We start from the raw sequence: 21,539 nt of genomic DNA, 5'->3' as shown, positions 1-21,539 counted from the left end.
AAAATAGATATTTAATAAAGTATTAAATGCAAACAAGTGCATGAATTCATTTCTTGGTGACGAAAATGTAAAGTATGTGTTTTAAAATAACTGCAATAACCAAATAGCCACGTGTCATGGTTAATTGGGTCGTGTTGAATATTTCAACATTTGAAAAACATATTCATTTTGTATAAAGACATTTCCGAAAAAACATTTCAAACATATTCTTTGTATAAAGACATTTTTGAAAAAAATGCAAATCCTGCTTGATTAAAAATCTGATGAAATGTTCTTCCATAAAACTCCTAAATACACCTAAACATGATGTATCGGATGTATTAATTATGCTAGTATATATATATATATATATATATATATATATATATATATATATATATATATATATATATATATATATATATATATATATTGAACTTAAATTATTTATTTTTGTAATATTTTATGTTCTGGTGCTTCAAACGAAATGGGAAACCAGTTATGTTTTATAATATGAGGTAGCACTAGTATGCTTGATAACAGAGTAAGGATATAGCGAGCGTTTTACATGTACAGGAATTATAGGATACATGTAACATGTAGGCGTTTAATAGAAGTATATTTAAAACCAATATTAAGAGCATTTAAAGTACGGTCAGCAGTAGATTAATCAATTGTTCAACCTGTGAGTGGCAATGGGTGAAACGAAGCAGTTATTTGCAGTTTTACATTGACGGTCAGTGTAGGCACACAGCAGAAATGGGCAGGAAAAACCTTTTGGAAAACAACCGGGCGAAAGGTAATTTTATTAATTTCTCATTAATTTAAGTAAATTTAAATATACTTTTGAAGATATTCGCATATCTTATGCAGATATTTCATATATTTTCACCTATTGTAAATAAAGCAGGTATATTATGCTCAACTAGTATGTTGGTTTGTACTATGTCTGAGTTTGTTGTTGCATGTATTAAACATGTAGTAGGTTCGTCATTTTTAAGTATAGGAAAATATGTAATTGTCGGAATTTGACTTTTAAACAATGCTGTAGTATATGTTAAAGCTGCACTCTCAAACTTACCGTTTTGACATTTTTTGTATTGAAGTATGCCAATATTTGCGTGAATGTCTGGAAACATGTGATATAAGACTGCTGAAAAAATCAGATTGCAGTTTTTCATATTTACGTTCGAAAATTGAAAAGCCACGGTGTTATGGCTTAAATCGTTACTAACGCTTTAGAATGACGAGGTTTTCGGCCGTTTTCCAAACTGAGGTCTGTTCTATTGTGAGTTATGTTATGTGACTGAATTGCAGGCATTGATACCAAAGCAGCTGATTCTGAGACAAAAATATAAAATAAAAGTTAAAACTGTCAATCTGTGAGAGTGCAGCTTTAAGTAAACTATGCAGTGTTTTCTTAGATATTTTTTTTATTTGTATGCATGATAGTCATAGGCCATTCATTACCTAACCACAATAATGCGCGCTAAGAATTTTTTTTTTTAACATTTCGACATTGCAAGAATCTGCCAAGAACAAAATTCGTCAAAGGACTGATAATGGCGGCGTATCCCAGTCAATGGTTTCAGACCGGGTTCGTGTCACGACGCATATTTTGTTTATAAGCTCTGTCAACCTGCCAGTACGCACAAATGGTGCATTTCTGTTGTATACTGGTAACATGATACAGTTTACAGAATATACTTATTATAATTGACAAACCTAGAACAGTTACGTTTTCCATGGCACCCATACGTTCGCCTCGGCACACCTCACAATTTGTACGTATACATACCAACTGGACTGTCTTTGTAATTGTGAGTTGGCGGTCGCGGGAGGAGCGGCTTCTGCTACATATAGATACAGGCAGTTCATGTTCATGTGTATGTGGCCAGTTAAGAATATACGTTTGTATTGATTTATTACAACCCCAGCTGTTGATCGCCCCGTATGCTATCAAAAAGATGGCCTTACTTGGCTGCATGTTACGGCCACGGGCGGAGATGGCTCCTTGTGCGAGTAGCTTTTGATAACTTCTATAGTTGTGCCACGTAAGGAAAGTATGCACACAATGTACGTTACAATATCTTGACCAACGTGTTTTATCCAACAAATGGTCTTTCGGGGTGGGAGTTGACGGCCGCTGGCGGGGATGGCTTCTGGTGCGAGTAACTCTTGATAAGTCTTGTACTTTAGTTGTGCCCTTACTGTTGATCTTGACCAACGTGTTATATCCAACAGATGGTATTTCGGGGTGGGAGGTGACGGCGGCTGGCGGGGACGGCTTCTGTTGCGAGGACGAGATATCAGGATGTAAGGACATCTGCGAATGTACGTCCGTCAAAGGTAGGCGATCAGGGTATGATTGATTGTTGCATGGCAGTTTGCCTTAATGTTGTTTACAATGTGTGCTTGACATAAAATGACATATTAGTTGTCAAGAGTTCAGTCCCCGTATTGCCAATGGGTTTTATAACTTCGAGCTTTGAAAACAAGCATCTTGCAGATGCGTGTCTGAATAATAGCTCTTAAGTGGGCATACACATTCAAGCATAATCGTAGACGTGTTTTTTAACCTTTGACATTTAATCAACTTCTTTTGAACCAATCTGTAGGGAAATAATCCAAAACGTGATATTTACTTGGTTTTTGTACGTTTTCCTGGCATGTTTGGTATCGTTCGAACAAATGCCATGCGTGTTGTACCCTACTAATCTTACTTAAAAGTGTCAACTTACTATTTGGAGCATTCCTGTTATAGGGAGTTGCGGCTACTGGTGCACGAGTCATGACCCGTGCGAAAAGCGACAGCTGGTAGACTTGCTGGATAAGGGTATTAGCGACACGAAACTGGACGGGAAGAAGCCTCCTATTACCGTCAGAGACTGGTAAGACGTACATATCTAGTCAACTTATTCTTTTTAAGGGTCCGGTTACACTTGTCTAGAGTCTGTCCATACATATACCTTGCTTTTCTTGCAGTGGGACAATGCAGTATGCAAACTTACAAATACAGCAAATATTAGAGACTGTCTGCTCTGGTTGTTTTACTCGACTATATGTATATATTAATTGATTAGAAGAGAAAGAGCACATCCCAAGAACAATGTCAAACATATAGCTCATAACTTATTGTATTATGAGATCATGATATACTTTTTATGTAAGATCTGTAAAGGTTTTGAATTTAAAAATATCCACATGTTTTATACTTTGAAAATGCCTGTGACTGAAAACTGTTTCGGTCACGGCCGGAGGATATGATATTAAGATATTTGGGTAACCAGCATGCTATTTATTATCGCAGACATATATCTGGGTGAATATGTTTATTGTAATCTAAGTCTGGTACATTTCATGGATGGGAGAGAAACGTTCGAAACTTGGTTCTCTATATATCCAACACTCCGACTAGGTACTGTACAGGTGCGAAGTAAAGTGCCTCAGTTCTTGTGCTATGTCCATTCTTTGCTTTAGGCACTGTTCCAATGGCAACTAACAGTCGAAGTCTACACTTGAGATATTCGAATGAGAATGGAAACATGTGTTGCCAGAGGCAATACAAACATGCACAATAGCACCGACCATAACTCTGTTTTTAATGGTACAGTTATGCCCCTTGTTTTACTGAGACTCAAAGCGTTCTCGCCCCAGGTACTGTTCCCGGGGGGACTGCGGATGCGAGTACTGGGTGAAGGTGCGGTTGTTGGGGGAGGACCGGGAGACGGAGTTGGATGCCTGGGAGTTTAAGGACACTCTCGAGGAGGGCGCTGATTGGAAGAAGGTACATTATTAACTCTTTATACGACGATACTTTTCCCAAGGGCGACTTTAGAACCATTAACAGAACATACCAACAGAACAGAATGTTCTGGATTACTGAAACATTTACAGTTCACCGTTGTTACAAATATTTAAACACATGGCATGACAATAACAAGAACATGCGAGTTGCAATATATATATATATAAATATATATATATCGAAAATCAAAAAGTTGAACACATTTATATTTAAAAAAAATAAAGTTAAGGATGGTTATTCAAAACGTTTTGTATCTTCATTTAAAGGCATGTTTGCAAGTTGTTTTATGGTACTTATATCTGATGTACAAGTGGGCTTGTATTTTATCGAGCCATTGGTAATACTGTTATTATTTATGCCAGGTGGCCCTGTATAATTCTAGTATAATCTGAGACGTCATCGCCATATATAACTAAAATATAAAATAAATGACAAAAAAAACATCCAATATCTAAGGTTTATATACAAATGTCAGTAAGGTATTTGTTAAAAGATTCAGATAAAAAAATGATTTCAATCTGAAGCTTTTATCCCGGTATTGAGCATTCTTTCGACAAAAATTTGGCACATATCTATACCATTGACACCTGTCTGCGTGTTTGCATCCGCTGTCCGCCGCGGATCCGTACATAAAACAACAAAAATGTTAAAGACCGTTGAATCTGATCTTATTCCACGGCAATCGAAACTGATTCCACGATTGTATCCGTTTTGGATCTGCCCGGAAACGCACTGTTAGCGATTTTATCGTGGATGTTGACAGAAAGCAGGTTTTGGCTTAAAACGATAATAAACAGTGGCAAGATGCTTCTTTACGAACAATGAATGAACTTGAATGCAAAAAAAATAGCATTGCCATTAGGCAAAGGTATGGGGATGATGTCCAAATTGTGAAAAACAAAAACGACAATTAAGAAAAAATGCCTTTACGTATCAGATGATATTTCTACTGAGAAGTACGGTTTTTCTTAATTCATTTTGGGGATACATTGAATATGTTGTCCGTTTTGAAATGCGGATGTGGACAGTGGTTTCAAACAGCGTTTACAATGTTCGTGTTCAATGTGCATGTAATGAAAATGAAACAATTGTAGAAAATATGAGTGTGTTTATATATACAAGGCTTTCGAACTTAAATATTGCATATATCAAGCATAAGTGTGTGTGTGTGTGCGTGTGTGTGTGTGCGTGCGTGCGTGTGCGTGCATGTGTGCGTGTCATTAGTAATTCAAAAGTCACGTGATATGCAAGTTTCGTAATGACGTGCGCCCTAAATTTAGATTATACCAAAAGTACATTTCGGTTTTCTTGCATTTTGTTATTTAAATAAATACATGTTTGGGGAGTTCGGGGAGGTAAAAATGTCAAAAAAGGTTAAGAGAAGTCATTTGGATATACAAATGTACATACAAAAAATAAGTTTACATTACTAAAAAATAATCGAAATTTAACAATAAATGAATCAACAATACATTTTTTCTGGTTCAAGTTTTGAATACTTGTAATGTCTAAATGAAAGCTTAAAAAGTATTATATTCATATTCTAGTAATTCTTGTATAATATATTTCAATAAAATGCAGTTATATAGGTTATGCATGTATGTTTCCTTATTCGTTGATCATATCGCTTCTGTTTTCCACCAGTCGAGGCACGTGTTTAAGGGGTACCCTGATGGAGTTCGGTTTGTGGAGTTCAGCCACGGGGGTAATGACTCTCAGAACAGGGAGGGGCATTATGGAGTCAAGATGACGAACTCGGCGGTCTTCGTCGGCATGAAGAGGAGTAACAAGAAGAAAAGGGTAAGAGGGACTCGCACTCGCTTAGATATTCACTGAAGTACACATGTATTCTAGAAAGGTTGTGTGATGCCCCTTAGTTTAGAAACTTCATTTAACAGCACTCATGTGGGAGTTTAATTATGCCGACCTTTTAAAAAGGGGCGAATATGTTTGTAAATGTCGGATGGTCTGTCGATCGGGTAGTTGGTCGTTCTGCCTCCTGACCGGTAGACCATGTCGTGTTCGCATAATTACAATTACTCAAGAACGGTTTGGCCTGGGACCATGAAACTTCAGTGAAAGGTTGCCCTTGACCAGAGAATTACCCATACAGTTTTTTAGGTTGGAATCCGACTTATATAGATAAAAGATCAAAGCTCACTAGCGGGTGTAGCCCCCTCAATCCGGCGCCACACCTCAATACCTAAACCATGCATAAAATTTACACTCTAGAATACATGGGGGGACCAAGTTCCCCTGCTTGTTGTTTATACCTGTGGGTTTGGGCACCAGGCATATTTGCGCCCCTCCCCTCCCCAAGAAAATAAATGCGCTCCATCCAATGTAAGATCTTATTCGCCCTTCATATATTGTAACAATTGTGTTCGTGTGGATGGCGCACGGGTTGGGTACAACCAACCTCGGTTCGATTCAAGGTCAACGTAGAGCTTCTTGGAATGAAAAATGACAATAGGATAGCACGTCTTCTATATCATGTTTCATTTATTAAATGATCAGTATCCTTGAATAAGATTTCTTGATAGACGTACTTCATAATCAATATGGAATGTATGATACTGCGTTGAATTGGCTAGAGTCGTGTCTAAGGCCACGGAATTGTCGAGTCAGTATTAATACGTCTCTATCATCACCCCGTCCATTAGAATGAAGCGTTCCACAAGGAAGCTGTTTGGGTCACTGGCTATACCTAACCTATGCTGGTACTCTGTTTGATGTCATCCCTCCGTCGATTTCGGTGTACGGGTTCGCTGATGATCATATCGCCCACAAATGCTTTAGTCCGACGTCCCCATTAGCTGAACAGCAAAATATTCACGAACTAGAAACATGTGCAGTTACGATCAACAAGTGGATGAACGCAAACAAACTAAAAATGAACACTTCCAAAACAGAATTCATTACGTTTGGCAGTAAGGCTCGACTTAATAAGTGTGTCACTACAAATATAGATATTGCTGGTGATGCTGTAAACCGAGAAAGCATTAGATACTTAGGTGCCTTTCTTGACGAAAATTTATCCTTTAAGGAACATGTGAAGCGTAAATGCCGCACTGCAATGTTGAGCTTTTTCAGGGTGAAGTGTATAAGAAAATAGTTAACCAGAGCTGCTACCAATACCTTGTACTTTCACTTGTTATCTCTCATTTGAACTACTGTAACCTAATATTGTATGGTATTTCTGACATAGAGTTACCAGCATAGGCTAGGTATAGCCAGGGACCCAAAAGAGATCCAAAATATGTGCGCAAAATTAGTTCTTAACCGAGGCAATTATGACGGGGCCAAGCAAGCTCTCTATGATCTGCACTGGCTGCCAATTAGGGCTAGAATCAATTTCAAGATATTGACAGTTATGTTCAACTGTGGTACTGGTAGGGCCCCTGTCACAAGTTATTTGACTAAGTTATTGTCTGAGACTGTTAGTCGTAGACAAGGATTAAGGTCAGCCAGTGACCCTGGTATCAAGTATGATGTACCATTTAACAAGAGAACAACGTTTAACGATATAAGTTTTTGCACAATCGGACCAAAACTATGGAATAATTTGCCTTTGTATATTAAGCAGTCATGCAGTGTCTATAGATGTGTTCAAGAAAAACCTCAACACTCACTATTTTACACAGTTTTGTGACTTGTTTTAAAACAGAGAAATATCTGATATCATCTTTGATTTTTAGCGTCTTAGAGGGTTTTTTTTACATTTTTTATCGTTTTCTTTGACCAATTATGATTTTACTTAATGTACATATATTACTACTTCACTCACCTTGAATCTAATGAAAGTTGCAAGTTTTAATATCATTATGTTTAACTGGTTTATATTGTTTTATATCAATTTATGTTCAAATTGTATGTTGGATATATAGAGTATGCATGTATTGTACAACGCCATTGAATATGAAATATAGAAATAGGCGTTGAATCAAATAAACACGTTTAACGTTTCAAGATTGTTTATATGTCCAAAATGGATCACCACGTACCAGCGAAGGCTGAACTCAGTTTGGAGCACTTTGCCTGCAGTTCGCCAAAGGGCGAAATGTGGAGGCCATTACTTTGATAACCTGTCGAAGACAGATTTAATTACTGATAATAGATATTAAAACTCTTTTATGGAATAGAAAATCATCGGTTCACGAAAATAACGAGAGAAGATTTATCAGATTTTAGATTTTTAAAAAAGCATTTGCAGTTTTTTTGTGTCAAAATGCCCCAGGCTACCAAATCAACAATGTCATGTTGTTTCTTGATGATATATTCTTTAATAAAATTGATATTTAATAAATTAATGCAAACAAGTGGATTGAATTTCTTGGTGACGAGAATGTAAAGTATGTGTCTTTAAATGATAGCTGCCGCTGATTCACCACACAGTCACGTGCCATGGTTAATTGGGTCGTGTTGACTATTTCGACGTTTTAAACATATTAATTTTGTATTAAGACATTTCCGAAATACTGCAAATCCTTTTTTATTAAAAATCTGATGAAATTTTCTTCCGTAAAATTTGCCCAACTCCTTAGCACACATAAACATGTTTCAACAAATGTATTTATTATGCTTATATTATTGGAATATTGAAATTAAAAAAAAGATAAAATGAATTTTAAACATTTTATGTTCTGGTTCTTCGAACGACTTTTGCACTGTGGAAGGCACTTAACGAAATGGGAAACCAGTTATGTTTTATAAGATGAACTAGCAAGATTTGCTCCCCTTTTCAACATATTCATCAATACATGAAGTAGGTGTAGTATGCTTGCAAACAGAGTAAGGATATGTATCGAGCGTTTTACATGTACAGGAGTTAAATAGGATACATGTAACATGTAGGCGTTTAATACAAATATGTTTATAACCAATATTATGGGCATTTAAAGTATGGTCAAAAGTGTAGATTAATCAAATATTTAACCAGGGAGTGGGAGAGTGGGAAACGAAGCAGAAAGTTATTTTCAGTGTTACATCGACGGACAGTGTAGGCAAAGAGCAGAAATGGGCAGGAAAAACCTGTTGGAAAACAACCGGGCGAAAGGTAAATTTATTCATTTCACATAAACTTTAGTAAATTATCTGTATCTTATCATTGCCTTTCCCGCTAAATTAATCAACAAATGAAGATATTCGCATATTTTATGAAAATATTTCATATATTTTCACCTATTGTAAATAAAGCAGGTATATTATGCTCAACTAGTATGTTGGTGTGTACTATGTCTGAGTTTGTTGTTGCATGTATTAAACAGGTAGTACGCTCGTCATTTCAAGTATAGAGAAATATGTCACTGTCGAAATTTGACCTTTGAACTATTCTGTAGTAAATGTTAAAGCTGCACTCTCACAGACTAACCGTTTTGACATGGTTTTTTTTGTCTTGAAATATGCCAATGTCTGGAAACAAGTGATATAAGACTGCTGGAAAAATAAAATTGCAGTTTTTTCATATAATTTACGTTCGAAAATTAATAAACCACGGTGCCATGGCTAATTTTAAGCGTTACTAACGCGTTAGAAAAACGAAGTTTTCGGCAGTTTTCCAAACAGGGATCTGTGCTATTTTGAGTTATCTTATCTTATATATAATTGTTACTGAATTGCAGGCATTGATACCAAATCAGCTATTTCTGAGACAAAAAAAAATAAAATAAAAGTCAAAACTGTTAATTTGTGAGAGTGCAGTTTTAACTTAACAATGCAGTGTTTTTTTAGATACCTTTTTTTCATTTTCATTTGTATTCATGATAGCCATTGGCCATTCATTACCTAACCACAATAATGCGCGCTAAGAGATATTTTTACATTTGGACATTGTAAGAATCTGCCAAGAAGAGAACTCGTCAAAGGACTAATAATGGCGGAGATTAAGTGGACTAGCCTATCCAAGCCAATGGTGCCCGACCGGGTTCGTGTCACGACGTATATTTGTTTATTAGTCCTGTCAACCTGCCAGCACGCACAAATGATGCATTTCTGTTGTGTTCTGGAAATGTGATACAGTTTACAGCAGTGGATTTAGAAATCTCTATTTGCATGAGTACTTATACATGTAGCTTCATTGTTTCTCACACTATTTTTACAAAAGCTTTCAGACGGCATTTGGTAGGCTGCAGTTCAGAATGAGTTTATCAAATGAAACAGCAGAGACAAACACAAACATGTGATAATGCCCTTACCAACTGAAAGTATGTCGTCCGCCATTTACATTTAATTGTGAGTTGGCGGACGCGGGTGACGCGGCTTCTGCTGCATTAAGCTGCAGATATTTCATGTATATTTGTGGCCAGTTAAAATCATACGAATATATTGATTTATTGTAAGTTACAATCCCCGCCGTTGATCGCCCCGTGTGCTATCAAAAAGATGGCCTGACTTGGTTGCATGTCACGGCCGCTGGCGGGGATGGCTTCTGGTGCGAGTAATAGTCTTGATAACTTCTATAGTTTTGCCACGTAAGGAAAGTATGCACACAATGTACGTTACAATATCTTGACCAACGTGTTTATCCAACAAATGGTCTTTCGGGGTGGGAGTTGACGGCCGCTGGCGGGGATGGCTTCTGGTGCGAGTAGCCCTTGATAAGTCTTGTACTTCTATAGTTGTGCCCCGTAAGATGAGAATGTACACAATGTACGTTACAACATTTACTGTTGATATTGACCAACGTGTTATATCCAACAGATGGTCTTTCGGGTTGGGAGGTGACGGCCGCTGGCGGGGACGGCTTCTGTTGCGAGGACGAGATATCAGGATGTAAGGACATCTGCGAATGTACGTCCGTCAAAGGTAGGCGATCAGGGTATGATTGATTGTTGCATGGCAGTTTGCCTTAATGTTGTTTACGATGATTGCTTGACATAAACTATGTTAAGCGTTGTAAATAAGCAACTTGCAGATGCTTGTCTCAATTCACAATCAAGCATAAACAGTGGTAATTTTAAACGTATGAAGTTGGGGCCACAAGTTGGAACTTCTGAAATAGACATACATATTTAAGCTAAATAATCGACGCGTTTGATTTATCGACGTTCAATCAACTATCACTGAACCAGTTGATAGAGAAATAATGCAAAACGTGATATTTATTGGTTTGCGTACGTTTTCCTGGCATGTAGGGCATCGTTCGAACATATGCCATAAATGATGTATCATACCAGTGTTATTTATAGGTGTTATCTTAATATCTGGAGCATTCCTGTTCCAGGAAGTTGCGGCTACTGGTGCACGAGTCACGACCCTTGCGAGAAGCGACAGCTAGTAGACTTGCTGGATAAGGGTGTTAGCGACGCGAAACTGGACGGGAAGAAGCCTCCTATTATCGTCAGAGACTGGTAAGACGTACAGTACTGGTTCTATATATATTGTCCAACACTTAGTTTACTTATGTCGGAATATCTTACATGCAGATAGTATCACATGAACAATAATCACATTAGTTTAAACTTAATATTTTACAACGATTGTGAAACAAGTAATTACAACATTATATTAATCACTCTCGTTGGTACGATGCTATGCGAGAGTGAGGCCTTGTGCTGTGGGAGGAACCTGAGTACCCGGAGGAAACCCCTTTTCCCGGCTTGGTGACCACAAACCAAACTCATATGCGCCCAGGCCCGGAATCGAACCCGTGTCGCCTAGGTGAGAAGCGAGTGCGCTAACCACTGCGCTAACCGGATAATCACATTGTATTATAGGGGAGTTGAATATTGAATGATATGCGTAATACCAGCAATTCAATACATAATTTTACATTAAGCATTTCAAATTTACGGTGTAACGGCAGTTTGATAGTTTAGCAAGCAGTATGTTATTCAGTATGTGCTATTTTCTTTACGCTGGAACAACGTAGTTTGCAAACTTACAAATACTGCAAATAATAGAGACTGTCTGTTCTGCTTGTTTTACTTAACTTTATGTATAGACATATTGATTAGAAGTGCAAACGAGACATCCCACGAGCAATATCAATATGTTCCCCATTATAACCCGTCTCAACGTTCTTGTATTACGAGTTCATAATGTGCCTTTTATGTAAGATATGTTTAGGTTTTAAAATGAAAGTGTCGTGTTTAAAATATCCACAATATTTTCTACTTATTGAAAACGCCTGTGACTGAAAACTGTTTCGGTCACGGTCGGAGGATATGATATTAAGATATTTGGGTAACCAGCATGCTATTTATTATCGCAGGCATATATTTGGGTGAATTCATATGTTTATTGTAATCTAAGTCCGGTACATTTCATGGATGGGAGAGAAACGTTCGAAACTTGGTTCTCTATATATCCAACACTCCGACTAGTTACTGTACATGTGCACGTGAAATACCTCAGTTCTTGTGCTATGTCCATTCTTTGCTATTGGCATTGTTCCAAAAGCAAATAACACGCGAAGTCTGCACTCAATATATTGGAATGAGACCGGAAACATCTGTTGCTAGAGACAATACACACGTGCACAATAGCACCGCCCGTAACTCTGGCTTTTATAATGGTACAGTTATGTCCCTTGATTGACTGAGGAACAAAACGTTCTAACACCCAGGTACTGTTCCCGGGGGGACTGCGGGTGCGATTACTGGGTGAAGGTGCGGTTGTTGGGGGAGGACCGGGAGACGGAGCTGGACGCCTGGGAGTTTAAGGACACTCTAGAGGAGGGCGCTGATTGGAAGAAGGTACATTATTTACTTTTTATAAGACACCTTATTGTAAGGTATTTGTGTGCATTCAGAGATGAGGAGGGTCAATGGTATTCATTTATTTTCCGAATGAGTTGTTGGGGCCATGTGCTTTTAATTGATGCATGGAACTGCCCCGACTCAAATGATTATAAAAAACGTGCCCTAGGGGCGGCACTTGAAAAATTAACAGAACATAACAACAGAAAATGTATGGTTTACTGGAACATTTAAATTTCATCGTTGCTACAAATATTTAAACAGATGAAATGGCAATAACAAGAACATGCCAAGTGCAATATTAATATCGAAAATCAAAAAGTTGAACACATATTAAAAAGGATTTTTATTCAATCCCTTATGTATCGTAATTTAAAAGCATGTTTGCAATGTTAACATGCAAGTTGTCTTAAGGTACTACATTGTAGTATCTGATGTACACATGAACTTTTATTCTATCTAGTCCAAATAATTGTACGTTGACGGATTTTTTTACCATTTTTGATGCAACTCGTGAAAATTTGTTTTTCTATGACACTCGTGAAATAAAATACGATCACTGAAATAGACAAATATTCTCTATAACTTCAGCATTTTATTGATTCTGGAGCTTGTGCCTCGGTATATAGCATTCTATCGACACACAATTGGCACAGATCTATTCCATCCACACACTGTCTGCATGTTTGCATCCGCTGTCCGCGATCCGTACACTACAGTAAACAACAGACAAGTTTAAGGCCGTTGAACTTGGCTTTATTCTACGATTGGAAGGGGGTGGGTTCATGGTCGTGGATGTGGACAGAAAACGCAATGGATTTGGCTTAAAAAAGATAATAAACAGTTGGAAAATGCTTCTTTACGACCAATGAATAAACTAAAATACAAAAAAACATTGCCACCAGGCAAATGGTATGGGGATGAATATGTTTAAGTTGCCCAAAACATTTCATTAAATGTGAAAAACAATAACGGCATTAAAGAGAAAATGACTTTTACTATCAGGTGATATTTCTACTTAAAGTACGATTTTTTAAATTCCGTTTGGGGATACATCGAATATGGTTTCCGTTTTGAAATACGGATGCGAGCGATGGTTTTGAACAGCGTTTACAATGTTCGTGTCCATGTAATCACTAATGCAAACTATTGTTATAATTTTGATTATTGTTAATTTTGGTATGTTATTTGTTGTCTGTATTGCATGAAATTGCATTTATATGTATGAATGTTTTGTACTTGTCGCCATTTGTATGATATTCGGACACATGATCTACGGGTCTATGATCTTCTGGTAAATAAATGCTCTGTTCTGTTCTGTTCTGTTCTGTTCTGTTCTGTTCATGTAAGACTGGCCAAAGCCCTGAAGTAGAATGCTGGTATGTTGATGGAAATATCAATGCTGGAAGTTTAATCTATAATGTAAATGCATTTATATCTAGACGAATCCCAGACGGTGATGTCACACAGCTGTTGGCCATCATTCAATAAATATTTCCGCGAGAAAACGCTCACATTGCTAAAATGAAGCGTATTTTAACCTATCGTTTCTGGTACAAATGTCGATGGAAACCACAGGGACAAGCTAACTAGCCTAAGTCTAACCAAGATTCTGTTTAGACAAAATTTTGTCAAAGTTTTTATATGTTCCTTTCTTTAAGCCTCTGTGTCACTTAGGATTAAATAATAAGATAATAATTGAAGAAAAGTGAGTATGAACGAGTCTCATATAATGTCTGCTAAATTGCCGAGGACCACGCTATGATTTATCATTAAAAAATGTTTGGGAAATACCAACGAAATTTCAAATTCCTGGATCACTGACTCACTATTTGCTAATGAGGTAGATAAGTGGGTGGAGCATACAGCGAACAGCACCTGAGCAGTTGCCGGAATAAACTGTAGAAATAACTAAACAGCCGTGTTGGTGCGGTATTGGTTGATTGACATTACCACGTGATGTTATCATTGTATAGTTAAGATGTCACAATGTGGTTAGGCATGTGATTATCTTGAGGTATTTTTCTTGACTTTACCTGCACGGGTTCGCACCCCTCTAAAATCAACATACCTTTTTATACTATAGCTGTATTTTTCTGCAATTTTGATATCGTAAAGTAAAATAATGTGTTTTCAGATGCAAAACTAGGAAAACCTTTTAAACCAAACACGTCGTAGTTAAGAAATGCAAATCATTAGTAATTTAGAAAGTCACGTGATATGCAAGTTTCATAATGCCATTGTGAGCCCGTAATTTAGATTATACTAAAAGTACATTTCGGTTTTGTTGCATTTTTTACTTTGGGGGGGGGGGGGGGGGGGGGGGGGAGTGGGGATGCGGGGGCGGTTAAAATGTAAAAAAAGGTTAAGAGAAGTCATTCTGATATACATACAAACAAATAAGTTTACATTACTAAAAAGTAATCGAAATTTAATAATAAATGAATCAACAATACCATTTTTCTGGTTCAAGTTTTGAATACTTGTAATGTCTAAATGAAAGCTTAAATACTTATTATAATTATGCATAGTCTAGGAATTCTGGTATAATATATTTCAATAAAATGCATTTATACAGGTAATTTATGTATGTTTCCTTATTCACTTATCATATATCGCTTCTGTTTTCGACCAGTCGAGGCACGTGTTTAAGGGGTACCCGGATGGAGTTCGGTTTGTGGAGTTCAGCCACGGGGGTAATGACTCTAAGAACTGGGCGGGGCATTTCGGAGTCAAGATGACGAACTCGGCGGTCTTCGTCGGCAAGAAGAGGAGTAACAAGAAGAAAAGGGTAAGAGGAACTCGCACTCGCTTAGATATTCACTGAAGTATACATGTATTCTAGAAAGGTTGTGTGATGCTCCTTAGTTTAGAAACTTCATTTAACAGCACTCATGTGACAGTTTAATTATGCCGACCTATAGCTTTGTAAAGTCGGATGGTCTATCGATCGGTCAGTCGGTCGTTCTGCCTCTTGACCGGTAAATCATGACTTGTTCGCACAGTTACTCAAGAACGGTTTGGCATAGGACCATGAAACTTAGGTTGAAGGTTTCCCATTACCAGTAAATTGTCCAGATAGGTTTTGAGGTCAAAGGTCAAGGCTACGGTCAACAGTCCTATGCAAACTTTGTCAGAAAAATAATTTGAGCACGTTTTGTCCTCGGACTATAAAACTTCAGCGGTAGTTTGCCATATACCAATAGATGGCATCGCATTCAAAAGGCCAAGTGTCAAGGTCAAGGGGCATAGTAATTTAAAAAAAACTTGTTCGCTGTTGAAATGTTTGTTTAAACTTTCATGAAGACGTTTTGCAACCAATAATAGTAAATGATTTTCTTCTTATGACGTCTGTGTAACATTTCGTGTGTATTACTAAAAGGTATAGTAGGGACACAATGCATATCTTAGCTTGTATTTCATTTGTCTGTACGCGTTTAAACATACTATTGTTTTCTTAAACGTACAACTATCTACTGATTTGGTGATACAATGTATATGCTAGATCCGACCCAAAATATGATCCTCATTTCCAGACGGCGAGATCAGCTTCCGGGAAGAACCTTCTGAAAAATCCAGACGCAACAGGTAAGTGAGACTGATTGTAAGCTGATTCTAACAACTGCGTGACGATTGTTCCCTATTAAGCATAATATTTTAAATAATTGTTTAACGAGTGTGTAGAAAGGGCATCTGGAATGTCGTGTCCAATGATAATAGTAGTAATCGTTCAATAGTCGTTTTAAAGGAAAAACAGGAAATACACTAAAAAATATACATTTGAATTTAAGAAAATGCCGTTTGGACTAAATTCATTTTTTTCATGAAAATGCACCGCTTCCTCATACCGTTCATGTGTTCATGTTCCGTGGTTTTGCTGTATATCCAGATGGAATGGATGGCTGGGAAGTTGTGGAAAACGGCGGTGACGGATGGATAGTGGAGGAAGAGGCTGGCGGTTGTGAACCCATACAGGACGCCAACCCTGACGCCAGCGGTAGGGATTATTTTGCTGATTGTGATAGTGATTTATGGGACTAAAGGTGACCATGAGTGGATTAAGGCCTCTCCCCCTTCCCCCCCCCCCCCCCCGATAGTGTCGAAGTTTACCTTTTATGTCAATATTGGAGACAAACAAGTAATAAAATACGCTCAAAATGCACCATTTCAGAGTAAACATCGTTACAAAATTATTGGGGGAGTACCCCTAAAGCTCTGCCAATACTTGAACCATTTAATTTTCGGTTCAAATGGAGGGGCGAATGTCAAAGAGTTGTGCCCTTAAGTTACGCCCCCTTAAACGTCAATTCCTGGACCGCCTTTGGTCCCAACGAAGAACTTTCAAACTCCTGTTATACAAATGTTCTTTATAGAATATGATACATCTACAGTATCAAATCTAAATGATATATTTATTTCCATTACAGGCAACAGTTGCTGGGCAACGTCCCATGGCAACTGTGTGAAAAAGCAGACGATCGACCTCAGTTTTTCCGGCATCGACAATGACGTCATTGATGACCAGAAACCAGAAATAAAAGTGTCCGAGTGGTTGGTATTAACTATACCTCAGTTTAATAGTAAATGTTAAAATTCATTTTGAAAACCTCTGATTGTGAAAGGATAAAAGAGAAGTTTACACGCAAATCGGCAAAATGTCTTCGACCATTAACAATGTATTCATATACACTATTGATACCCATACGCCTATACTCAGGTACCATCCACGAATAACAACAAACGAAAACAACTCCAGTATGTGTCTCGCGTCTTTGTTTAGGTACGGTAGCCGGGGAGACGCCGGATGTCAGTATCGCCTGCATGTTCGGCTGCTGAACGCCGATCTTGAGGAGTTGGACCAAAAGGACGTCACCAACACAAAGGACGCCGCTTCCGGTTGGAGCAAGGTAGCGTGTTTTTGTATTGTGTTTACTACGGCACCAGCTTTTTTTAGAACGCGATGAGGTGTAACGAACTCATGAACTACCATGCAAGGAGGATAACAGTATTTTAATTGCCCTTTTCGCCTTTATAAATAAAATACCATCATAACATCACTTTTATGGTTACAGAAAGGTCAGCAGCTTTGATAACTTTAAAAATTATGTGATTGATTTTTACCCGATAGCGTTATAAAAGTTAAAGAATTGAAAATCAACACAAAGTCTACTTTTTTCATGATTCATCCTATTTATTTATTTATTTATTTATTTATTTATTTATTTATTTATTTATTTATTTATTTATTTATTTATTTATTTATTTATTTATTTATTTCTGAACAAAGTTTCAATTAAATTTTATATACGTACGGGCTTGTTATTCATATGAATTGTATTTGTTAAGTTTTTCTTGTCTGATTTATGGCGTACCGCTACGATAAGGGTCTTACACTGCCTATGTTCCCTGTATTGCAGGAATTCGCCTCGATTTAGAATAAAAGTTAAATGTTGAAAATGTTGATATGACTATATTTGCAATTATTTTCTTCAGGCGGAGCTGTCCTTCACAGACTACGGCTCTGGTGTCAGGTTTCTCGAGTTGTCACATGGAGGTAGTGACACGTGCTCGTGGGCGGGGCATTTTGGCGTCAAGATCACCGGCTCCTGCGTTACCATGGAGATAGCCGAGCAGACGTCATCCTCATCTTCCTCGTCTTCCTCGTCTTCGTCGTCTTCCTCTGACGAAAATTAGACTTGTTTCGAAATGACGCCTATAGTTTACCGTCGGAGATTATTCAACTTTCGTCGCTTATAAGTATTATTGACACAAATATTTTCAACTCAAGGAAAACGCGGTGTTTCTGATGTCGAAGATTGCTTGGTGCGAGCTCTAACTGTCGCATGATCAGCTTTTAAACGGGTTTAGTTGAATTTCCTGTGTGTCCACTTCTCTCTGAGTATATATTATTTCTTAATGTGTGCATGAACTTAAAACCTTTCTAAAATGTGATGTTTTTTCATTGTAGTAGTAGAAAGCAACGAGAATAAACTAAATGAAATAGTCGTTACACTTCATTTTACAAGAGAAAATAATTCCACCTCGTTGTTCGATGGTGTGCTGTATTGTTTTTTTTATTATCCTTACAAATAGAAAATGAAGTACTCAACCTGGGTACAAAGCTGTGACAGTGATGTATTAGGATAAGAAGTTCGTCCGACGTTCGTTGTCGTCGTCAACAATTCGTTTTAAACGGCATTTTCTAAACCACAGGGCTAAGTTGTTTCAATCTCACTGGCATGATTCTCAAGTGTAGGTCAAAACACACCCCGGACTAAACCCCTCTCACACAGTTTTGTATAGGTGGACAAAACGCCTCTTATTATTTTACAAGGCGTCTCCCCCCCCCCCCCACCGAAGGATTTTTCAAAAGGATGACCAAAATATCCCCCAGGTGATCAAGCTGTTATTGTAGTGAAAGTACTTATATGCTGCATGGCTTTAAGAGAATAATTGATTAAATATCATCATAGGAATAACTAAAAGATGTTGAATAAGATGTTGAACATCTATTTATGTCAACCTTATACCAATGTGGTGAATGTTTCATTTTGCTACACACTTTGAACATGCTTTATAAAATGTTGTTAAATGTTTATTAAATTTTATTTTTTTACCAATTTGGTGAATGTTTTTTCCTGTATAACATTAAATATTTAGTAAAATGACACTATTGTCCATCTTGCAAATCCTTGAAAATAATTCTCGACGGTTTTTTTCCACCCTTTTAAAACCCTTAGGGGTAATTTTGACCGCCTTCAAATGATGAGTGTGATTTTGTATGAGCGGGAGGTATTTTGTCCGAGGATGTTTTGTCCAAAATATTTCAATCGAAGTATTACTCTGGTTGCTATGGCAGTGGAAATAAACCAACACTGAACATATAATGTACTTGTACAGTTCTAGGTTAATCTAGTGGTTCTATGTAAAGATTGGGTTGCCGTTTCAATATGAATGGACAAAATTTCTCCTCGGAATATAGTATTTTGGACATTCTTTACACTTTCGTCAACGAATTTCAATATTGCCATTGGATTACCATTACCCTGGCCTGTTGACCTACTTCCTTACGCTCGAAGCCACAACATTGAAAGTTTACATGGTGTGTAGAGTTTTGCTAACACATTTCAAGTGTCCTTCGATTACCTTGACCATGGTCTTTTCACCTCCTTTTATACTTTTGAAGCCACAGCATTGAAGTTTACGCAATATGTATAGTTTTGCAGGCACATTTTGACAGTGTCCAAAGATGACCGTTACAGTGACTTTTCGACAGTGTCCGAGGGTGACCTTTACAGTGACTTTTCGACAGTGTCCGAGGATGACCTTTACAGTGACTTTTCGACAGTGCGCGATTTAGGGCCTCTTGTTAACCATACATGTACCCTAGCGTATTCAATATCGAACTTTGAATGCCAATATGATAAAACTTGACAAGTGCACCCTAATGGCGCCTCGTCTCGTGTCCAGTCCTGGATACGCCACATTTTAGATGGATATGACTGAGAAGTGACTGCAGTCAGTTAATCCGGCGATTTCCAAAGTTGAGACTGAGATTGCCATTTGACTTGAGTATTTTCGTGATACTGGGGCCAGATTTCGATTACAGTCATCAATTGCTCCATCCTTTCTGAAAACCCCCACTTTTTTGAACGTCGAAATGCCAGTATTGTTTTGTATTTTCCACAGAGCTGTATGACTTTGTTGGTAAACTACAAATAAAAATTACCTAAACGTTCGGAATAAAACTGGTATATATTAAGCATTTTCATGAGTATTTAATGAATGTTTTATTCAGAACTAAAGTATTATGGTTCATTTTTCAAATCGGCGTTTTAAAGCATAGAGACATATTTCAGTCACTTATTCTTTGAAAATTTTCATCAAATATGAATGCCTTCCGTCCTTTGAATGTTATATTACCTAGACATTATGGAAGAGAAATAATCATCCATGTATGATTTAAAACATAATTATATAGGTATAGGCTTAGCTCATATCTCATGTGGCGTACGTGTGCCGACCCAGCGTTACATGCCTTCTATTATTGTCCATGTTGCAACACAGTCAGTGCCATTTTAGCATATTGCTATTTCAAGTAGATATAAAAACGTGTCGGTGGTTATCATGTGAAAAATTTATCTAAATACATCATCAAATGTAAAATTAATTATAAATAAGATAATAGTAATTAAAGTACACGGCCCCCGGCCCACTACACGTGTAATCAGAGAATGACGCAATAGCGGTGACAAGTTATGTATAATTTATAGAAAATATAGACATATATTCAATACATAGTTGTCCTTTTGACATCTTTCGGTCATACATGCATGTATTCATTTCGAATAACAATAGCTTCACAGGTCAAGTTTGTAACCTATAACCTTTTGTCTGTTGTATTCTGACAGTACTGTAATGTATAGAAAGAGTGAAGACATATAACTCTTATTTCAAGTATCTCATCATCGTCGGCAACCACGGTATATTTTCCGTTACACTTCATAATGATACACATAGCGTAGTATTGTTTCAGGGGTAGTCGACGATGGTAGTATTGTATCAGGGGTAGCCGACGATGGTACAGTAGTGCATCAGGGGTAGCCGACGATGGTAGTATTGTATCAGGGGTAGCCGACGATGGTACAGTAGTGCATCAGGGGTAGCCGACGATGGTAGAATTGTATCAGGGGTAGCCGACGATGGTAGTATTGCATCAGGGGTAGCCGACGATGGTAGTATTGTATCAGGGGTAGCCGACGATGGTAGTATTGTATCAGGGGTAGCCGACGATGGTACAGTAGTGTATCGGGGGTAGCCGACGATGGTAGTAGTGTATCAGGGGTAGCCGACGATGGTACAGTAGTGCATCAGGGGTAGCCGATGATGGTAGTATTGTATCAGGGGTAGCCGACGATGGTAGTATTGTATCAGGGGTAGTCGACGATGGTAGTATTGTATCAGGGGTAGCCGACGATGGTAGTATTGTATCAGGGGTAGCCGACGATGGTAGTATTGTATCAGGGGTAGCCGACGATGGTAGTATTTATCAG

At 37.7% G+C, this 21,539-nt stretch overlaps 1 protein-coding gene across 1 annotated transcript; it reads left to right on the top strand.

The window, feature by feature from the left end:
• The first annotated feature begins 737 nt into the window (after window positions 1–737).
• On the top strand, window positions 738–18,491 carry LOC128207745 (uncharacterized). Its single transcript, XM_052910861.1, has 16 exons — window positions 738–778; window positions 2,224–2,328; window positions 2,744–2,870; window positions 3,637–3,766; window positions 5,432–5,587; window positions 6,996–7,179; window positions 8,727–8,843; window positions 10,487–10,591; window positions 11,010–11,136; window positions 12,354–12,483; window positions 15,122–15,277; window positions 16,023–16,074; window positions 16,376–16,483; window positions 16,914–17,037; window positions 17,267–17,393; window positions 17,980–18,491. Exons 1-16 carry the CDS (start codon window positions 739–741, stop codon window positions 18,178–18,180), a joined length of 1,989 nt encoding a protein of 662 aa, XP_052766821.1. The 5' UTR covers window position 738; the 3' UTR covers window positions 18,181–18,491.
• Window positions 18,492–21,539: the final 3,048 nt, after the last annotated feature.

Source organism: Mya arenaria, chromosome 11 (genome assembly GCF_026914265.1).
Source record: "Mya arenaria isolate MELC-2E11 chromosome 11, ASM2691426v1".
Lineage (NCBI taxonomy): Eukaryota > Metazoa > Mollusca > Bivalvia > Myida > Myidae > Mya > Mya arenaria.
The sequence above is the reverse complement of the archived record's forward strand: the minus strand, read 5'-3'. Positions and strand labels throughout refer to the sequence as shown.